The following is an 18,227-nucleotide window of genomic DNA, read 5'->3' on the forward strand; positions in this document are numbered from 1 at the left end:
TGGCAAGCTCTCCACATGGGTTATTTGATTCCTTCCAGCAGCCCTAAGCGGCGGATGTGATTATTATTTCCATTATATGGAAGAGGAAACTGACATACCGATAGTTAAGGGACTTGCCCACAATCACAGAGCTGGAAGTGGGAGAGCTAGAAGTTTACCCCAGCTCTGTCTGGAGCCATGGGAGAGCTCACAGGTATAAGGTGCCGCCCACCGCTACAGACAGAGTCGCTCTCTCTCAGGTGAGGGCACTCGGAGGAGAGTTCTAGGCCTGCCTAGATCCTGACTTCTGTCCAGACTGCCAATCACCTCCCTTCACCACATGTCGCGTGATGTCTGTGTGAAGTGAAGGCAGAACAATGTCAAAGCTCTTTCCAGATGTACCACTTGTGGATTAAACACCCTTTAGCTAATGGAAAAACAATCAGAATTGAAGTCATGTGTTTGTCTCTTTCCAGGGTTCCACCTGGGAGCCTCTCCAAATAGATGAAAACCCTTTGGCAAGTCCATTGTGAGGCCATTCCTGATAGGACTGGCTATTCCCAGGGAAACAGAGTCGCTGCCTCCGGCCCCATCCCACCTCTCTTGAACTTTGCACTTACGGTGATGAAAAATTAACTGGGCTAATGTTTCCCTTCCAAGGACAACCTCTGCAAAAGCTGGCCTGGCTGGGCCCCAGGAGACCAGGCGCCAGAACAGAGCTCCTATCCATCCGGAGCCGCCCACCCATTCACCGCCCAAAGTCAAAGGAGCATGCAGGGTCCTCTTAAGCGGTGGGAAGCATCTATCACTCAGCTCTCCTCACTGCTCGGTTGAAACTGGGCTTGGCCCCTCAGTTCTTCTTGTGGAGAGACTAAGCCCAGAGGAGAGAGGACTAGCCCCAGAAACGGCACTTGCTGGACTCACATGTGGGTCCCAGCACTGTTTTTCTGCACGCACAGCTGTCCCTGTCACACGGATGATGGCATGCGAAGGAAGGGCACGAAAGCATGGGTCAGCCACACTAGCTGCTGACTAGTCATTTCCTCCCCTTCGGGAAAATGGGAGGGCTGAAAGAGGGGTTTTTCCCATGCCGTGATGTTACAGGGCTAGGTACCCCCCAGGCCCTTCCACTTCATTTACTTCTCAGATCTCTGGCTCCTTGCTTCCGTGGTGCCCGTCGCCTCCCTCCACCAGACTGTGGCTTCTGCTTGCGCAGAACAAGAGGCTTGCGTTGCAGGAGAGCTCTTTCTAGACTCACTGTGTTTGCACAGTAACAGCTGTTTGCTCCATTCTTACAGCTGAGAGATGCTCAGCGAAGTGAAGGGAGGGAGGGAGCCAGGGTAAAAAGTCAGATCAAGTCACGGACGGACCTGGAGGTCCTCTATCTGCCCCTCCACAGTCCCAGCTGCATGAGTTGATGTTCAGGTTAAGATTAATGTTCTCCGAGGAGACGGTGACTGCAGGGGCCCTTTCTCCCAGGCACACACTTCCTTGCCTTGCTGCGTCTCTAGGCTGAGGATAGGGGCCTGTGGCTTCCTTTTCCGTCTGCCCAGAAATGAAGAGGAGGGCTGTAACACGGAGGAGCTGTTCTCGCTTAACCCGCACACCACCCTTCATGGCACCAGCAGGGCCCCAAGATGTGGGTTCCATCCCTTCACAGCACTTGACTGCTTGCAAAGCTTTTCATACTAGATTCCCGTGGCTACCGCACGAGGTCCAGAGGAAAGCTGGTCGGAGCCCTGTTGAATACTCGAGCAAACATTCCTTGTCCTGCCACAACGGTGCACCTAGGTAAAGAACTTTTGTTTTGCAAAGAGCTCTATCAGGGATGTCATCTTTGTCTTCCAGGACCCTGCAAGGCAGTTAGCTGAACGCAAAGGCAAGAATGTGGACTTTGGCCTCACAGAGCCTGGGGTTCAAATTCCAGCGGGGCCGCCTGGAATCCTGAGTCAGTATTGTAAACGTCTCTGTGCCGCAGGTGCCGCATCCGGACGGGGGAGGCACGGAACAGCCACCTGGAAGGCCATTACGAGGATTAAATAAGAGGGCACCATTTGCGTTACCTGGCCTGAAGAAAGCCATCGATAAAGGCTGATTGCTCTTTCCTTTGCTTTTTTGATGAGGGCTGGGGAAAAGGGAGTGCAACCGGATACTACAGTGGCTGCGGGTTACTCGAGGAGGACTAGGGGGAAAGCCCCAACCGGGGTTCAGGGGTTCTCAGCGGCGAGTGGCAGGGGAGTTAGGAGGCGAGTGTGAAGAGCACAGCCCTTTGCAGCAGCAGCTGACAGGCCTGTGGGGGGCCATTCTCTTCAACGGCAGGGACCCCTGCAGCTTCTGGGCCGATTTTGTGGATTGGGCCACACCTCACAGGGCTTTGTAACTCCCCACCCGCTAGCGGATAACGTCTTTCCCACCAGGGGGGTTTCCTGCTGTTAAAAACAAACAAAGACCTTAGACGTCGGGCTAGGGGCCTGGCAGGGGAGGGGCAGCAGGATAAACACCCCGAGGGTCGAGGTGACTCCAGAAAGCAGCTGCCGGTGGTGGGGGCGGGTGTGGCGCTTGGAAGCCCCCGAATTCGGCCGGTGGCGAGAAAAGCCCCGGGCTCCCCCCAGTATCCTGGTGTTTCTTTGCTTAACATAAACCTCCCGAGTACTCCCCCTTTTTGCGAGTTCACAGCTTTGGAAACAAAGCTCTGTCCCAGTTAGTTTTGGGGGCGTCGAATTTCGGATTTTTTTTTTTTTTTTTTTTTTTTGTATCATCGGATTGCAACCACGCAGTAATGTAATCTCCCCTCCCCCAGGATAAATTCTAAAGCGCCCCCATTCATTCCTTCCTGAACTCAACAGATGTCTTTGAGGCCCATTTTCTGCCCGGGACCTGATTCACAAGGCCCAAGGGACCCCTGGCTCTGGCTGTTGTCCAGGGAGTCTTTGGGATCCCCAAATCTCCACTTCTGAGAGCACACCCCTCCCCCCCTCCGCCCCATCCCAAATCCCTCCTTCGCACGCACACAGGCTCGGGGCTCTCGGCCGGTGTGATCTCACCGATGAGAGAATTTTAAAAAAACAGCTCCCGGGTCGCCGGCGCCGCCAAGGCCCCTTCCCGGGATCAGCGCGCACGCGTCCAAGTGCGCGCCCCGACTTCCTGGGCCTCAACCTTCCGCGCGCCCTTCCTCCGACCGGGGTGCCCCCAGGGGTGCCCCGCCAGCCTCCGGCCGGCGCTCACTCGCTGCCAATCTAACCCCCTCCGGCCCGCCACTGCAGCCGCGCTTCCTGAGTGTGGGTGCCGAGAGTGGACGCCACGGCAGGAGCCCAGCCCTCCCCTCTCGCCGCTCCGTTCCCACGACTTCCTCCCGGCGCCCATCGGACTTGAGGTCGGGGCCGCGCGGGGTCCCGCGCGCACCAGCCAGGGCAGCCGCTGGCCGCGGTCGCCCACGTGGGCGTGCTCTGCGCCGAGCGGGGGAAGGCCGGGCGCCCTCCCGGAGGCTGGGGGTGGGCAAGGCGCCCGGGGGAGGAGGCGGCGGGGCGCGGGGGAGGAGGCGGGGAGCCCCGGCGGCGGCGAGGGGGCGGTGACAGCGCTTGGAAAGGAGGCTGCACGCGGATTTGCATGAAACACAGACTGGGAGCGGGCGGGAGTGGGAGCGGGAGCGGGAGCGCGGCGCACGCCCCGGGCCGGCCCAGCGAGCGAGCGAGCGAGCGAGCCGGGAAGGAGGAGGGGAGCGGGGAGGCGAGGCTGCCGAGGCGGAGGGATCTGCGCATCAAAGCGAGCGAGGCGAGCAAAGTTTGGCTGGGGGTTGGACTTTCCTTCCTGGAGGCGGCACCCAAGCAGCTACCCCGTGCGGAAACCCAAACTTTCTTCTGCCACTCCGAGTCTCGCGGCCGCCGCCTCCGCCCCGCGTTCGGGGCCTTCCCGACCCGGCGCCGCAGTCGTCCGCCCGCCCTCCCCGCCGCCCTTCTTCCCGCCGCGGGAGCCGCTCGGGGCGCAGGGCCGCGCGCCGAGCCCCGCTGGCTGCAGCGCCGCGGCCCGGCCCGGAGCGCGGGCAAGTTCGCCGAGAGTTGAGGCGAAGTTTGGGCGGCCGAGCTCCCCTCTGCGCCTCCGGAGTCCCGCCGCGCCCAGCCCCGCCGGGGGCGCCCCTCGCCGCCCGCGCGCCCTCCCCAGCCATGTCGTCCATCCTGCCCTTCACCCCCCCGATCGTGAAGCGCCTGCTGGGCTGGAAGAAGGGCGAGCAGAACGGGCAGGAGGAGAAGTGGTGCGAGAAGGCGGTCAAGAGTTTGGTCAAGAAGCTCAAGAAGACCGGGCAGCTGGACGAACTGGAGAAGGCCATCACCACGCAGAACGTCAACACCAAGTGCATCACCATCCCCAGGTGGGGGGCCCCAGCGACCCGGGGGGCGCGCCCGCCCAGCCCCCTGACGCGGCAGGGCCGGGTGGGGTTGGAGCGGGAGGGTGTGTGTGTGCGTGTATGTGGGTGTGTGTAAGGGGGGGGGGGCAGTGGGGATCGCGGTCCGGAAGAGGCTGGAGGGGACCCCAAACAAAACCTTCTCTGGATTTGCAAAAATTCAGAGCGTGGGGCTTCCGCGGGGCACTCTCGCTTCCAGTCGCTTTTCACCTCCCGGAAAGGGGGTTGCTGCTGGAATTGGCCGCCCCCCACTCCCGGGAGCTTTGGGCTAGAAGTTGAGGCCCGCTTTGTTCAGCTCCGCGGGCCGGAGCCCCTCCTCCGCCGCCGCCTCCCGCCCCCGCGGCCCGCGCTCGTGGAGGTGGTGGTGTCTCTCCCTTTCTTTTCTTCAGTCCTGTCCCCCCACTTCTTTCCTCCGCAACAGGAATGCAGTCCGTACAGCTGGGGCTGTGGGTGAGGAGCGGGAGCCTCGTGATTGACAGATTCCTTCTTCGTTCTCTCTTTGCCTTCGGGATTAGCATTTTTATCGAGTATTTTTAGACTCGGTTGTGCCAGTCTCCCGCCCCCCTCTGCACACACGCACTTTGGTTGCAGCGCAGGGCTTTCAAATGAGAGACAAGTGGCAGAGGTTAGGGTCGTCTCTCCTCCCCCTCCTCCAAAGGATTATTTGCCCTGCTTTCAGCCTGAGATTGCGGGTTGATGTAGGAGAGAGGGAGCTTCGAGCTGATCAGATAACGAAACGCACCCCAAAGTGGGCCTCCTCAAATGGGCCCTCGCATTCCTGCAGAGCCCTCCTTCCCCAAGCGCTTTGCCATCTGGCCGGACCTCCTTTCTCCTCCGCAGCGCGCTAGCTAGGTCAGGCGAGAGCTCACAGATGGCTGATAGAAGGGGTCAGTGACTTCTCTCCACTCCCCAGGGCCCTCTCTTAGCTTAGTCGCCCCCGGCTGGGAATTCGGGTGTGTGGCGGGGGGTGTGGGTGTGTGTGTGTGGGGGGGGGAAGCGGGGGTCACCTGAGCCTCCTGTCTGTCCCTCTAGGCTCCCTTTAAAGTCTGATTCTGCACCAAGGGAGTGTGCGTTGGTGGGGGCGGGATGTCCTTGGGGGTCCCAGGCTGCAGAGGAATGAGTAGAGGGTCCCCAGGGCTTGAGCCCCACAGAGATCGTTGTCCTTCCTCCTGGGCCACGAGTGGACTGCATCCTTGGCCACCTGCTTGGGGCAGCTGTACAAGGCCTGCCAGCCGTGTGAGGCAGGCACAAAGCCACATCTGTCCACAGGAACCCAGAACGGGCCTCCTCTGGAAATAAATACCACATATGGTGGGAGTGCTGGCTTAAAAAGTAATATATATTTTTTTAACTGGGTGGATCCAGTCAATACAGGGGGAGGGAAGGCGGTGTGTTGTCTGGGAAGTGCGTTCTGGGTGTGTGATCGGGAGCCAGAATCCACTTCAGAGGAGGTGGTGTGACGGGATGGGGTCGTGGGCCTTGGGTTTTGGTCCCAGCTCTGGTTCCTAATTCTGCTTTATTCCTTCTGGTGTGTGTGTGTGTGGGGGGGGGTGAATGAGTGTACTTCTCCTCCCCACCCCCCCGGGGAGGGGTGAATGCAAAACCTGCCACCATACCTGTCTGGGTGCATTGAGGACAAGTGCTTTATGCCTTGAAGCAGAAGGAAAAAAAAAAGGCATCAGTTACAAAATGAGCAGCCGCGTGAAGTATTTTACAGTTTACAAAGCACTTTCACGTGGTTTTCATGAGATCAAGAAAGAAAGAAACTCCTGGAAAATAGCAAGGGCCGTCAGACTTCAGGTTTACCTCCTTTTTAAAGTTGAGAAAACTTTGGAAGAGGGAGGGGAAGAGATTTGGCCCAGTGGACTCGGGACTCGGATCGAATGTGCTCCTCTTCCCATCAGGAGCTGCTCTGTGCTTTGAAGGTTCTGAATACATTCTTTGCTGAATGCCAGAACACTGTTAGGTTGGGGTGGGGGCGGCTGTGGATCTTTGTTGGTAAAGTTGCTAATGACTGGCGACTGGTTGGAGGAGAGCCCTTGCTTCCCCTGGTTCACCCTCTGGGGAGGCATAGCTATGGCCTGCCTTTTCCTCTTCCAAAGTCCTCCACCGCCTGAGGCGGCGTAGGAAAGCTCTGGATGTTTCTGAGAGTTCAAGCTAACTTGCCCCTGGCCTTCTGACCCTCTTAGGAACCGGGCATCTTCTACCTGCCTTGGCAAGGGCCTATACGAAGGTAGATTTTGTTTTTAGTCTCTTCTCAGGGAAATCCAGTTGGTTGGGCGGACCCAGACAAAATGGATTTTCATCCCTGGATTCTGTGCCCACGCCTCTGGGTCACCTTGTCTCCCTTGGCAACAGCTGCCACTGTTTTGGTCGTGGGCAGAAAACTAAAGGCCACGTCTTGGGGGAGGTGGCTAGCTGGCCTTCACGTCAGTGATATCAGCACGTCTGCTCAGCCCCAGAGAGTGTGGTGGTGTTGGTCGAATTGTCCGCCCTCTCTGTGCTACCTTTCATAACTAGGGCTTTGGAAAGTTGGCCAAGGGAAATGTTTAACCTCGTTATCCCATGATGTGTATGTGTGTGTGTGTGGGGGGGGGGTGTTGGGCAGTGGGCGCCTAAAGCTACCCTGGGGTTTCAGAAGACCTCAGTCTAAGGAGATTTGACGAGAGTGTTTTGGCTAATGTATAATCACAATCAGCAACAGCAACCTTTGGCAATTACAGCTGTATCCTAGGATCTTCCAGACGGCATGCTTGCTTATGTTATTACGCCAGCTCTAACCTGTCTCAGTGGTCAGGAGAGCTGGAGCGATACAGGCTTACTGATACCAGGCGTGTGAAAGAGACCAGTGCCAAGGAAGTGGTAAGAGCTTGATTTAGATACGTCAGCAGAGAGGCTATCAGGATACTCTGAGGTCTGGCAGGATGGGCAGAACTTAGACAAGTTGTATAACAGCATCTTACTTGTCACCTGCTTGAGTCTCTGAGTAGAGCAGTAGGCGTCTTCCTGGCAGATGATAAGAGTGGAGTCCTCGCATTTACCACCGAAAAGTAGAGAAGGTGTGTGCCTGTTATGTCAGTAAGAAGGAGCCAGGCACACTTAAGAATGACTGCTCTCGCCGATGGGATCTGTGCCTTGGTCCAGTTGCTGGGAGCTGGACCAAGCTTAAAGTCTGGTTCGTTTGGAAAGGAATTTAGGCTTTCTTATGTCAAAGCACTTTCTTGTGTCAATGTCCAGAGGAAAATGGGGGAATTGAACCCAACACCAGGTCTGACACATACCCGTCTCCCCTTTCTCTGTGAATCCGTTCGTTCTTCTAACATGGCCTCCTCCTGTTAGCCACCTGGACTTTACCAGGCTACTCTCACCCTAGGGAGAGAGGAAAAAGATAGTCATCTTTAAGGTTCCTTTCTCAGACGTCTGGGGACAGACCTTTACCAAGGCTGCAGGAGTGGCTTCTTGGTCTCCTGTCCACCCACCCCTCTCGCTGCTGCTCAGAGCACCATTCTGGTATCGCCTGTTGGAAGCAAGCCCACTTCTGGCTGCCAGGGAGGTGGTCCATCGACTCTCCTTTCTCTCGTTAACCTTGATTAAGGGAATGACATACAGGGGCCGGGAAGAAGAGGGGCCCACAGACAGTGCGTAGCTGACTCTGGGAGTTGGCTCAGAGCTCCGGCTGAACCCAGGAGCCACTTGATGTTGCCTTGACGTTTGGAATCTTGGAACTTGCTGCTTGCACCCAGGGGTTAAATGTTTGGGCCAATTCATGTTACTGACAGCCCCTGGCTCCGAGTTCCTAATCAAATGTTACAGGGTTGGATTTTGTGGATTCATTGATAATGACTGGCCCCCTCCCAGGTCTGTGTCAATATTGCAGGCAATGGGAGAGGATGCAGAGATAAATTTGAGACGGCCCCTGCCTGTAAGCAGCTTCTGCTTCAGTAAGGGAGACATTCATAAGGCATTATTTGCACGTCTAACCACTATCTCATTTTTATTCCCACCGATCAGAAGAAAAAATGAGTTCTAGTATGGAGTGATTTCAGGGAGGAGGTGGGGACTATAATATGTCTTTTAAATATTGTTAGAAGTCACTGTCAGAAAACACAATAATGGCAGCCATCTGTTTTCGCCAGAAAGAGCACAAAATTCAAGTCCTGGACCTTGCGATTGTAATATCTGGATGGATTTAGGAGTTCACTTTAATGTCTCAGATCCTTCACATCTACACCTGTAAAATCAGGATGATATAAGGCCTGCAGGGATGTTTTGTAAACCAGAGAGTTTGACAGATACAAGTATTATGTTTTAGCCTCCTGTGTCTATCGTTCGTTCATTACCAAATTATTCACTCATTTATTAAATACCTTCTACACTGAGCAAGGCAGGGCACCGGTTCTCAAGGAGCTCCCTGTCTAGACTGGAAGATAGACTTGGCCAAAGATACAGGAAATGGACTGCAGCCTGGGGATGTACGAAGCGCCCAGAGACATGGGGACAGACTGTTAATTCTGTGGGAGGAGGTGGGGGAGAGGAGGGAGGGCTCCCTGTAAGGTGGAAAAGCAAAACGAGGGCAGGAGTTATTATCCAAAGGAAGTTTCTGAACGACAGCGTGATCAGGTACATGGTGATACCTGCCTGCAAGAATCAGGACATCTTTATCTCCTGCCTTTTATTAAACGGAGTCCTGTTGTAAATATGGTACCTCGTAGCATGCACCGAAGGGCCAGGGACCTTTGTGCAGCATTTATTCCAGTGTTCAGCTTTCTCCCTTCGAAGTAAAACATCATTTAGTATTGCAAACCTGAAATTCAGGTTTCCTCGGTGCGAACAGTGAGTGACTTTAGACATACTAGCTTAGAACATAACAGTGTCAATAAAAATTGGATACCTTGGAGGTGATTGTGGATACTTGGAATTTCAGAATTTTGGTGGGACCTAGCGTTCTCTGTCTCTGGTTAACACTTGCTGAAATAAATCCTATACGCCCGAGTTTCTGCGTGGACTTAAGAGCTTTGAATAACATATTTTTAAAAGTCTTTGCAAGGACATCAAGTTTCAAATGACAATTTTAATGATGGAAAAAAGTCCGCAAATACAGTAGTCATTTCGTTCTAATGAGAAATGCCAGAAGCCGGTGAAAATGACAGAATGTGGCTCAAGCTTATCACATCAGGAACCCAATTAAAATGAGTTTTTGAAAAATAAATATTGGTTTCGTAATGTAAACTTGTAATTGCTGTATTATTTTAATGGAAATAAAATTAACATGATTTAATGGACTGAGCGACCATTAATTTTCACTTGTTAATTTATTAGGGGGATTTTAATGCCATTGAATGCACAATACAGCCATTGTTTTGTGTGAGCTTCTCTATGAAATAAATAGGACCAAGCAGTGCTGGTTTTAAAAGTTGAAATCAGACTTTATTTCCACTACCTTGTTCTCCCACCTTCTTTATCCACTTCTCCCCCAGCTTCCTATATGTGCTGTTAAATTGTGTAACGTGGATGCAGCTTTCGCAATCAACAAGGCTCACGATTCGTCCTAATTAACTTTTGTCCTTGTCTCCTTTGGTGAATTGACCTGTTAAAACCATATATCAACTCCGCCCCCTTCCCCAAATCCACATCTGCTCGTGTTAGTTGGCTGGGAAGACGAGTGCCCAGAAAGGTTGCTCCCGAAGGCAGCCTGGGACTGGGGTGGTTTACCACCTTCTGCAGACAGGAATGGTTGCTGAGGTGTTAGATGGTCCTAGCTCCTCCCCAAGGAGGGTGGGGAATCATCTAGTAACCGCTGAGAGGTTCCTGGCCTTGGAGCCTTCAGTCTCTCCACTTTCAGGCACCGTGGTTCCTGGAAACAGTTGGAAATTGCCGTGTTAACGCCACCCTACAGAAATTTGGTTTCTAATTTTACTCCATGCCAAGTTTTAGAGCACAGATCCCCAGAGGACTTGTCCGGTTCATTTTTATGCTCTCCTTCCTTGTGCCTACCTGGGGCCAAATCCTGTGCTAGATGGCCGGGAGGAAATCGTGAATGAGACAGACACCACACCTGCCCTCTTACGTCTTCTAGTCCACTGGCTGCCAACATGGGTTCTCCGGAGTTGTAGTAATGCTGTTAAGTGTTCCCAGGAGTTAAATTTGTAAAATACTGTTTTCTTGATGCCAGAGAGCCAAATCCCTCAAACTTTACAGTTTATTGAGTCTCGACAAGGGCAATTTGCGTGTGTGTGTGTACGTGTGTGTGTGTGCGTGCGTGCATGCGCGTGTAACATTGTTCTTTGTTTTGATTTAATTAACTATTTTAGAAATAACAAATCTGTAGCACAAGTCACACTCTCTGCTGTTGATTATCTGAGGCCTCTGCTGTAAACAGCAGCCTGCCACAGTGCATACTACTGCAGAATGTTTTGACAGAGAGACTCAGTTGAAAATGAAAACACCATAGAAGCCTATTAATTAAGAAGTTCGGCTAATTCTGGACTAGGCTAAAGTTTGTTGAGCAGGCTTTTTCTCCCCATGAATGCTGTCAAAGAAAAACTTATTATAAACAAGGTTTTTGGGGTCATTTTGGACGCAGGAGTCAGCAGACCTGGGTAGGTTTCTAGACTTAGCTCTGTTTCTGATTAGCTGTGTGACCTGAGGCAAATCGCTTAACATCTCTGGGCCTCAGATGTTCTCTGTTGGAAAATAGGGGAGCTAAACCTTACTGGAGGGCCTTTCTAACTCTAAAATGCAAGCATTTTAGAAGCTCCCATTTGCATGCATTCAGTTGAACGATATATCATAGGTCTTTCTTAATTATTAATGTCCTAAGGCCCCATCAATCTAGTGCCAATTAATTTACATAAATGAAGGTAATAAAACTATAATCCAGTCTTTAATTTTAGTTATGTTACCCTTCTCTCCTCCCTGCCTCTCCCTTACCCTGTGCGTCTAAATCAGTGAAATTTAACTACAAAGGAATGTAAAAATAGCTGAATTCTACGAGAAAGATGTGAAGGCTGTGTGTCTTGAGATGCCACGAGCAATTTTTCTTCTTTTGTTGCTATTCTTGGCTCTTCTCGGAGCAGGAAGTTTACTTAAACTAATGACCACAGACGCCTAAAAATGGTTAAATGTAAGAGGTAGGCATTATAAAGGATACCTGTGGAAAATGTTTGCTCATATGTCAGAGCTTACCCAGGAAGCTTCCTTTATTTATTTTCAAGCGTCTATATAAAGAAAGACCATACTGGATTTCGAAAGCTCGTGCCTTTTGTTTGGCAGCGTGGAGGTTACGAGTTTAACCCCCCAGCTAAGAGATGACAAGGGAGTTTCTCCTGAAACAGTACTTCTTCGGTGTCACGTGGCTCTCCGGGCTTACAGGGGGCAAGTTTCTCCTCTAATGCTTTGCTGGGAGTTTGGGACTGGAGTACCGCTTTAAGAACCACTGTGTAAGGGTTTACCTTTGAAACCTACAGAGTTATAAATCTGGTTGCTTCTGCTGCTAAGTAAGTATTGCATCACCAACTGCTAAGCCAAGTTGTAGCGCTAAGGTGCCACCATTTTTTTTTTTTTTCTTTTTCCTTTAGACTGGACTCTTGAAAATAGTGATGCTTTTTGGGTGTGTGTTTTTTAAAGGTCTGTTTTTACGCTGTCACAGCTCAAAAATGCCAAAAGGCATTTTTTCCTTAAAAAATCACCTCTGGGCTAAGCCCAAATGTGGAGTAATGGATCCAGAAAGGACTTTTTGAGTAGTTGCAAGTGGCTGAAAGCAGGCACGGATGATGGAAATTGGGTTTTTCCTTTCACTTCAAATCTTTCCCGTTGTAAAGTCTCTCTTCCCCTTACTGGATTCAGACTCAAGGGGATCCTTATTTCTCTGTGTGCCTGGGAGGGCAGGGTGAGTTAGCCTGCCCTGCTATCCGTTTAAGTTTTGTGTGTAACCGTTTATCTCTAACCAAGCAGCTTCTTAAAATATTACCTGAGGAGCAGGGGGGAGGGTGTGGGTGGACAGGAAAAGCATGGTAACGAAGAAAGAGCAAAGGGCACTGGAGTCTGACAAACTTGGATTGGAGTATGCCAGTTGGTAACTCTGCGGCAGCCTTGGGAACATCTGCCTCAGTCTATTGAACCCGTTTCCTTATCCGTAAAATGGGGTTGGGACTGCCATAAATCAACCCAAATGAGATAAGAGAGACCAAGCCCTTGGCCAATATTTGCAGCTCCCAGCACATAGTAGGTGCTCAGCAAACACTCCTTGTTCCCTTTTGAGGGGGCTGTTTGACTGATGGCGTCAATCAGTTCCAGCAGGGGACCTCCCCCCTCCCCTTCTTTATTGTCATTTAAAAAAATTGTTTGGCTGACTAAAAATAATAGTATTGAAAACATACTTTGATGAATCAGTGCTCCTGGGGCGGGGGATGGGTAAGCTCCTGAAGAAGAAGTGCCGTGACTCATGCACTTGTCACCGATAGCCTGCCCGTAAGTGCGTGGAAGTGCGTGGTGTTTATTGTTGCTGGTGTTTTTCTGAGCTCCGGTTGGGAAGCAGTTCCGGTTGGAAGCACCACCTCACCAGTCAGCGTGGCCGTCAAGTAAGGATGGTCGGCACCAGAAACTCGTGGCTCTGAAACAACGGGGGTGTGGGTGGTGGCACCCTGGACTGCCCTTGGATAGGCACAGGAGGACTCGTGCCTGCACGGCTGGGCTTTGACCCTCCTTCTGGGTGTACTTCTTCTCATGGGGCAGAGCTCCAGGGCCAAGGGATGGCCCATCTAGAGCTTGTACCTCCTCCTTCCAGGCTGAGCCATGAGTCCCGACCTTCAGTTCCCTGCCCCAGTGGTCTCGAGACTGCGTTCAGGTTCTGTGTGGGCCTCTTCCAGGTCCATCTGCCCAGGAAAGGGTATACTGCATCTTCCATGGACGTGTGTGCCCCCATGGGCCTGAGGGCTGACAAGGCAGGGCAGGGGGATAGACAGGCTGGATGGAATTCACGCTCGTGGGTGTCTGTATGGGTGTGCATCGAGCCCCTCTGAGTGTGTGATGGCACCAGGTGGGGGGCCGGGGGCTGGCACTTGGGCCCAGTTCTCCCTGAATGTCTGCATCCCAATGTGAAACCAAGGGTCCAGAGAGCTCTAAATGCCCACCTGGCCTTCCACTTTGTGTTAAAGTGTTTGTCAAGGTAAGGAAGATAGAATATATTCCATTCATCAGTTGCACTGATTTCCATCTCTTGAACGTGACATACGGCATGTGGGCCTTCACATGTCCTCTGCATGGGACCTACCGGGGTGGAGCCAGCTTGTTTCTAGCCACCCCCTCTCTATTGTCAAGCCACGATGGAGGCCCCGCCTAGGTGCACCGCTGTATGGACAAGACTGTGGAGACTTTCACAGGGATTGATTTCCCTCACCTTGAACCTGGATCGGAACAAATTACAGATCAGGGAGAAGGTGATAACGTGTTGCAGCTGCCCGTCTTAGAAGTGGAGCGAGAGTTTGACACCTGCTAATGCATTTGTTGTTGGGTATGCTTACTGGGCACTGACTTTGTGTGGGGCCTCAGGGGATATAGAGATGTAGAGGTCAGGTGCCTCTGAACCGCGCAGAGGCGAAAAAGGGTCACAGCGACCACAGTTGTGGCGGGCTCAGGGGACACTCTAGTAAAGGTCAAACAAGTGTTGATTTGGGAGCCCTGAGGAGGAGCAGCTCTCTTCCTAGGGAAGGCAGCAGGCTTCACAGAGGAGGTGGTGCTCCGGCGGGACCTTATGGATGGACAGAGCAGGGGCGTGGGGCGAAGGCTGCCTGGAGCACCGGCCAGACGGAGCATGCAAGGACCTGGTGTCTGGGGCCGGCAGGACATTCCGGGGTGGCCAGGGCATGGAGGAAGGAGTGGCCGGAGAGGAACCAGGGAAGGCTTTGGTAGGCCAGGCGAGGCATTTGGACATTGCTCTTTGAGCGCCTCAGGGATTTTCAAGTAGGGGCATGGCGTGGCCAAAGCCACTGTGGGGTTCGGGCTCCATTTCCTCCCCCACCCCCATGGCCAGTAACAGCAGGTTTTCTGCCTGAGTTATCCAGGTCAGAGTCATAATCCCTTACACCACCATGTGGACAGCTTTAGGCTATGTCTGGACCAGGGTGAGAATAGTGTTTTGTTCACCGTCAGGAGAGAAGACTAGTTGTACAGCCAGGAGGGCTCTGGGAGCCCAAGTGTTCAGGTAATTAGCTGGTGAGTCATGCCCGCCTCTTGCCATGGATTCCTTGGGAAAGTGAGTGGAGTGATGCCTGGTCTCTCCAAGCGAAGGCCTCGAGACCAGATCTCGGCCTCCCCCTTGGCCTACCCTGTGCCTGGCGCACGGCCTTAGGTGGAATGTCTCCGGACAGTGTTTTTAATTTCTTCATTGATGATCATCTAGGCCAGCAAGCCTTCCACTCCCCGACCGCACTGCAGTCGGCAAGAATGCCTCAGTTCTGTCCTGCAGACTTACAGAATGTCCTGAGTGTATTAAAAACAGATTCTGTTCCTTAACAAGAGAGCAACATAGTTTATTTAAGTCAGTGTTGTTCATTTCTTTTAGCACCCGGAGCAAGCAGATATCATGGCCATTTAGAGATTGGGTACAACTTCCCTTATCTGGTTAGAGTTGGCTTTTTGTTGCTGCTGTTGTCTGTTTAAGCTTACAGATTTTCAGAAGATAAAGTTTTGAACTGTGGTTCATGGGCCGTTTTTGAGAACACTGCTAGAGACCTGCTTCTGAAGGGACAGCGCACGGCAGCGGAGAGCTCTGGATTTATGTTCAGGAGATCCACGTTCAAATCCCTGCTCCCCACCTGCTGCTTCAGTGACGTGGACAGGTCACCTAGCTTCTTTGATCCTTCTTTCCTCATCTGTAAAATGGGAAAAATAATACCTCCCTTAGTAGGATCATTGAACTTATTTGGTTAGATGAGCTATGCATTTAGGGCTCCTGGGTGGCTCAGTCGGTTAAGCGTCTGACTCTTGATTTTTGGCTCAGGTCATGATCTCACAGTCATGAGATGGAACCCTGCATCGGGCTCCGCACTGAGTGTGGAGCCTGTTTGGGATTTTCTCTCTCCCTCTCTCTCTCTGCCCCTTCCCCTGCTCATGTTCTCTCTTTCTCTCTCTCTCTCTCTCTCTCTCTGTCTCTCTCTCTCTCTCTCAATAAATAAATAAACATTTGGATGAGCTATGCATTCAAAGCACTTTGCAGACTGGAAAATATTACAGTGTCACCTGCTATTTCTTTATGAAGCACAGCTCTGTAGTGTTGCTAAAAACCCTTTCTGACAGAGATGGATTAAGGCTTCTGAGTTTACACCCAGATTTTCACAAAGGCATTAGAGAAAAATTATACACGATGCTCAAAATTCAATAGGAATATGAACTCAGGGCGCGCATGCTCTGGGGCCTGGTACCAGAATCTTAGGCTCGCTGTGCCAGCTTGTCAGCTTTGTTGACCTGTGGCCGGTCACCTGAGCCCTCTCACCTGGGGGTGAGACAGCATGAAGTGAGTGCTGACTGTATACCAGACGCTAGCGTGGGCCACTGATTGACTAGTTGGTTTTTGTTACCCACCTGTACTACTCTAAGAAGGATGAGTTACTCATGTTCACAGAGGAGGAGCCTGAGGCTTTGAGGGGTCAGCGGCTGAACAGGAATCTGAACTCCAGTCTCTGGTTCCTGACCCTGGTTGCCTGCCCCAAGGCTCCCCGGAAGAGGCTATACCATTCTTACCGTTTTCAGCCTCATAAGAAGGTCAGTGAAATTGTGTAAGTAATTTGCTCCAGGTTCCATGATGAGAGATGGACTCATCTCTGGACTTGCCTTGGAGTCTCTAGCCCTTCTAGAACCTACGGTGATGCTCGAATTCATTGAACCGACCAGGACACTTCTAAGAGTGAAAAGGAGCAGTGCTATTATTAATTATGGCCAGAAGGTGAGCATAAGCCTGGGATGTCCAGCCAAACCTGGGCAAATAGTAACCCTAAGTCACCCTGCCTCCGTGCCAGTGGCTAATGATACCTGACTAGGTAACGGGAGGATTAGATCAGCCGGTTCGTATGTTACTGCTAAAGGGTCAGGGACTGAGCTATTTGCTCCTGGTCCAGGTGAAGTGACTTTGCCTGAGATCAGGCAGCAAGTTGGCAACATGATATCCGAAAGCCGGATGAGGCCTCAGAAATAATCTAACACAGTGAAGTTAGCGCTAGAGCTTTCTGAACTGGAGCAGGAGTTAGGGAATGTTTGGCTGTGCGGACGGCTACTCTCCAGCAACAGGAATAGAGGTTAGAGGTCAGAGCGGGGGTGGCTGCGAGGAGATGGTGAGGCGTTCACCCGGCTCTAGAATGTCTGCATCCTCTCCAGGCTGTGTCCCTGCAAAACCCAGGAGATGCTCTCAGGCCCGGCGCAACCCAGACGACATTTAATGGCCAGGAGCAAGAGACTCCTCCTGTGAGCTGACCTTTCCTGCTCCCCTGTTCCGTTTTAGAGTCCCGGAGGATACCACTGGCTGGTTGTTGGTACAAGTTTAGTGGATAAACCCTCTGCTGAAGAATTTTGGAAGGCATTGAGGAAGGAATTAAAAATAACAGCAAGCATGCCTTTTCTTTCTCTCTGATTGTGGTCAATGCATGGAATGTGCCAGGGCCTCTGTGGAGCACGTGGCCCCAAATAACCCCTCTGCCAGTGGAATTCTGTAGAGAACACGGAAGGGCTAGGAGCCGTCTCACTGCCGCTTTATGTTCTCAGGATTCGTTCCTGCGATCTTCTCTTGCCCCGAATAACTTGTTGGAAGTCTGGAGAGGGACTTGAGTCTTCTGTGCTCTCCAACCAAGCGGCTGTCGTAGGGGAGGCCCTGTCTGATGAGCTCCAAGGAGAGCAGCTGGAGTGACAAAAGTGGACCGGTCACAGGCTGAGAAAAGGGAAGTGTAAATTCAAGCCAAACTTGGCAGCACTTGCTTTGGAGAACTTGAGCTGATACTATGGAGCTCTGGTCGTCATCTTTTGTGGCTACGCCGTGTCTTATAAATAGAACAAGATGCATTCTCATTCCCCCCCCCGCCCCCTTTCTCTACCCCACAGACACAAGGAGGCATGTGTGTGGGTGAGTATGGGCAGGGAGTATTAATTATTTATGTTCCAGTTCTTCAGAGAGACATCGTGGGAACTGGGCCCTGGGCTCCATGGAGATGACCAGGCCATGTCACGGGTAAGGCTGGAATCTCTTGCTGAGTTCCAGCAGTCCTGATCATGCAGCCCTCTCCTGCCTGGTAGTGCCCTGAGCCCGCTGGCCTTTCCCTCTGTGGTCCATCCTATATTCTGTATTGGGGCCAGACTCACTGCGTGAGGATACTTTTGGCTGCAAGTAACCTAAAACCCAACTAACACCTTCAACGGTGTGGAGGTTTATTATCTCCTCTACTGTGTTTGGAGGCAGGGAGGTTTCGGGCATCAGCAAGGACTTGGGAGCCTTCCATCTTTCTGCTCTGCCAGCTTCAGCCTGAGGGGTTTTGCCTTCAAGCTTGACTCCTCGTTGGTCCAGTGATGGCCAGAGCTGCCGCAGGCATTACCCTCTTTATACATCCAGGGGACAGAAAGGGCTGCTTCTCCTTGGTGGGGGCGTGGGGGTGGGGTCTCTTTATCCAGAAAGAGCCTCCTGGAATCTCATTGGCCAATGTTGTGTCGCGTGCAGTCAGGGCAGCGATAATGGATTGCGATAAGCCTCTTGAGGTCAAGGATCCAGGCTATTTCTTTGACACATTACTATACTTAGTGCCTGCTAGGCACTTGGTAAATTTCAATCAATACTTGATTACTGTTTACCTTCTTCTCTGAGTAGATTCCT

General features: G+C 52.2%; 1 protein-coding gene across 1 annotated transcript in view; it reads left to right on the top strand.

Annotated features, from left to right (window-relative positions):
- Nucleotides 1-4,139: 4,139 nt before the first annotated feature.
- The window catches only part of SMAD3 (SMAD family member 3), a 119,299-nt gene continuing 105,211 nt past the window's right edge, over nucleotides 4,140-18,227 (top strand). Inside the window, exon 1 of the mRNA XM_025918920.2 lies at nucleotides 4,140-4,345. Within this exon, the coding sequence (XP_025774705.1) occupies nucleotides 4,140-4,345 (206 nt within the window). The remainder of the gene's footprint in view (nucleotides 4,346-18,227) is intronic.

Source organism: Puma concolor, chromosome B3 (genome assembly GCF_028749965.1).
Source record: "Puma concolor isolate L17-30 chromosome B3, mPumCon1.1.hap2, whole genome shotgun sequence".
NCBI lineage: Eukaryota > Metazoa > Chordata > Mammalia > Carnivora > Felidae > Puma > Puma concolor.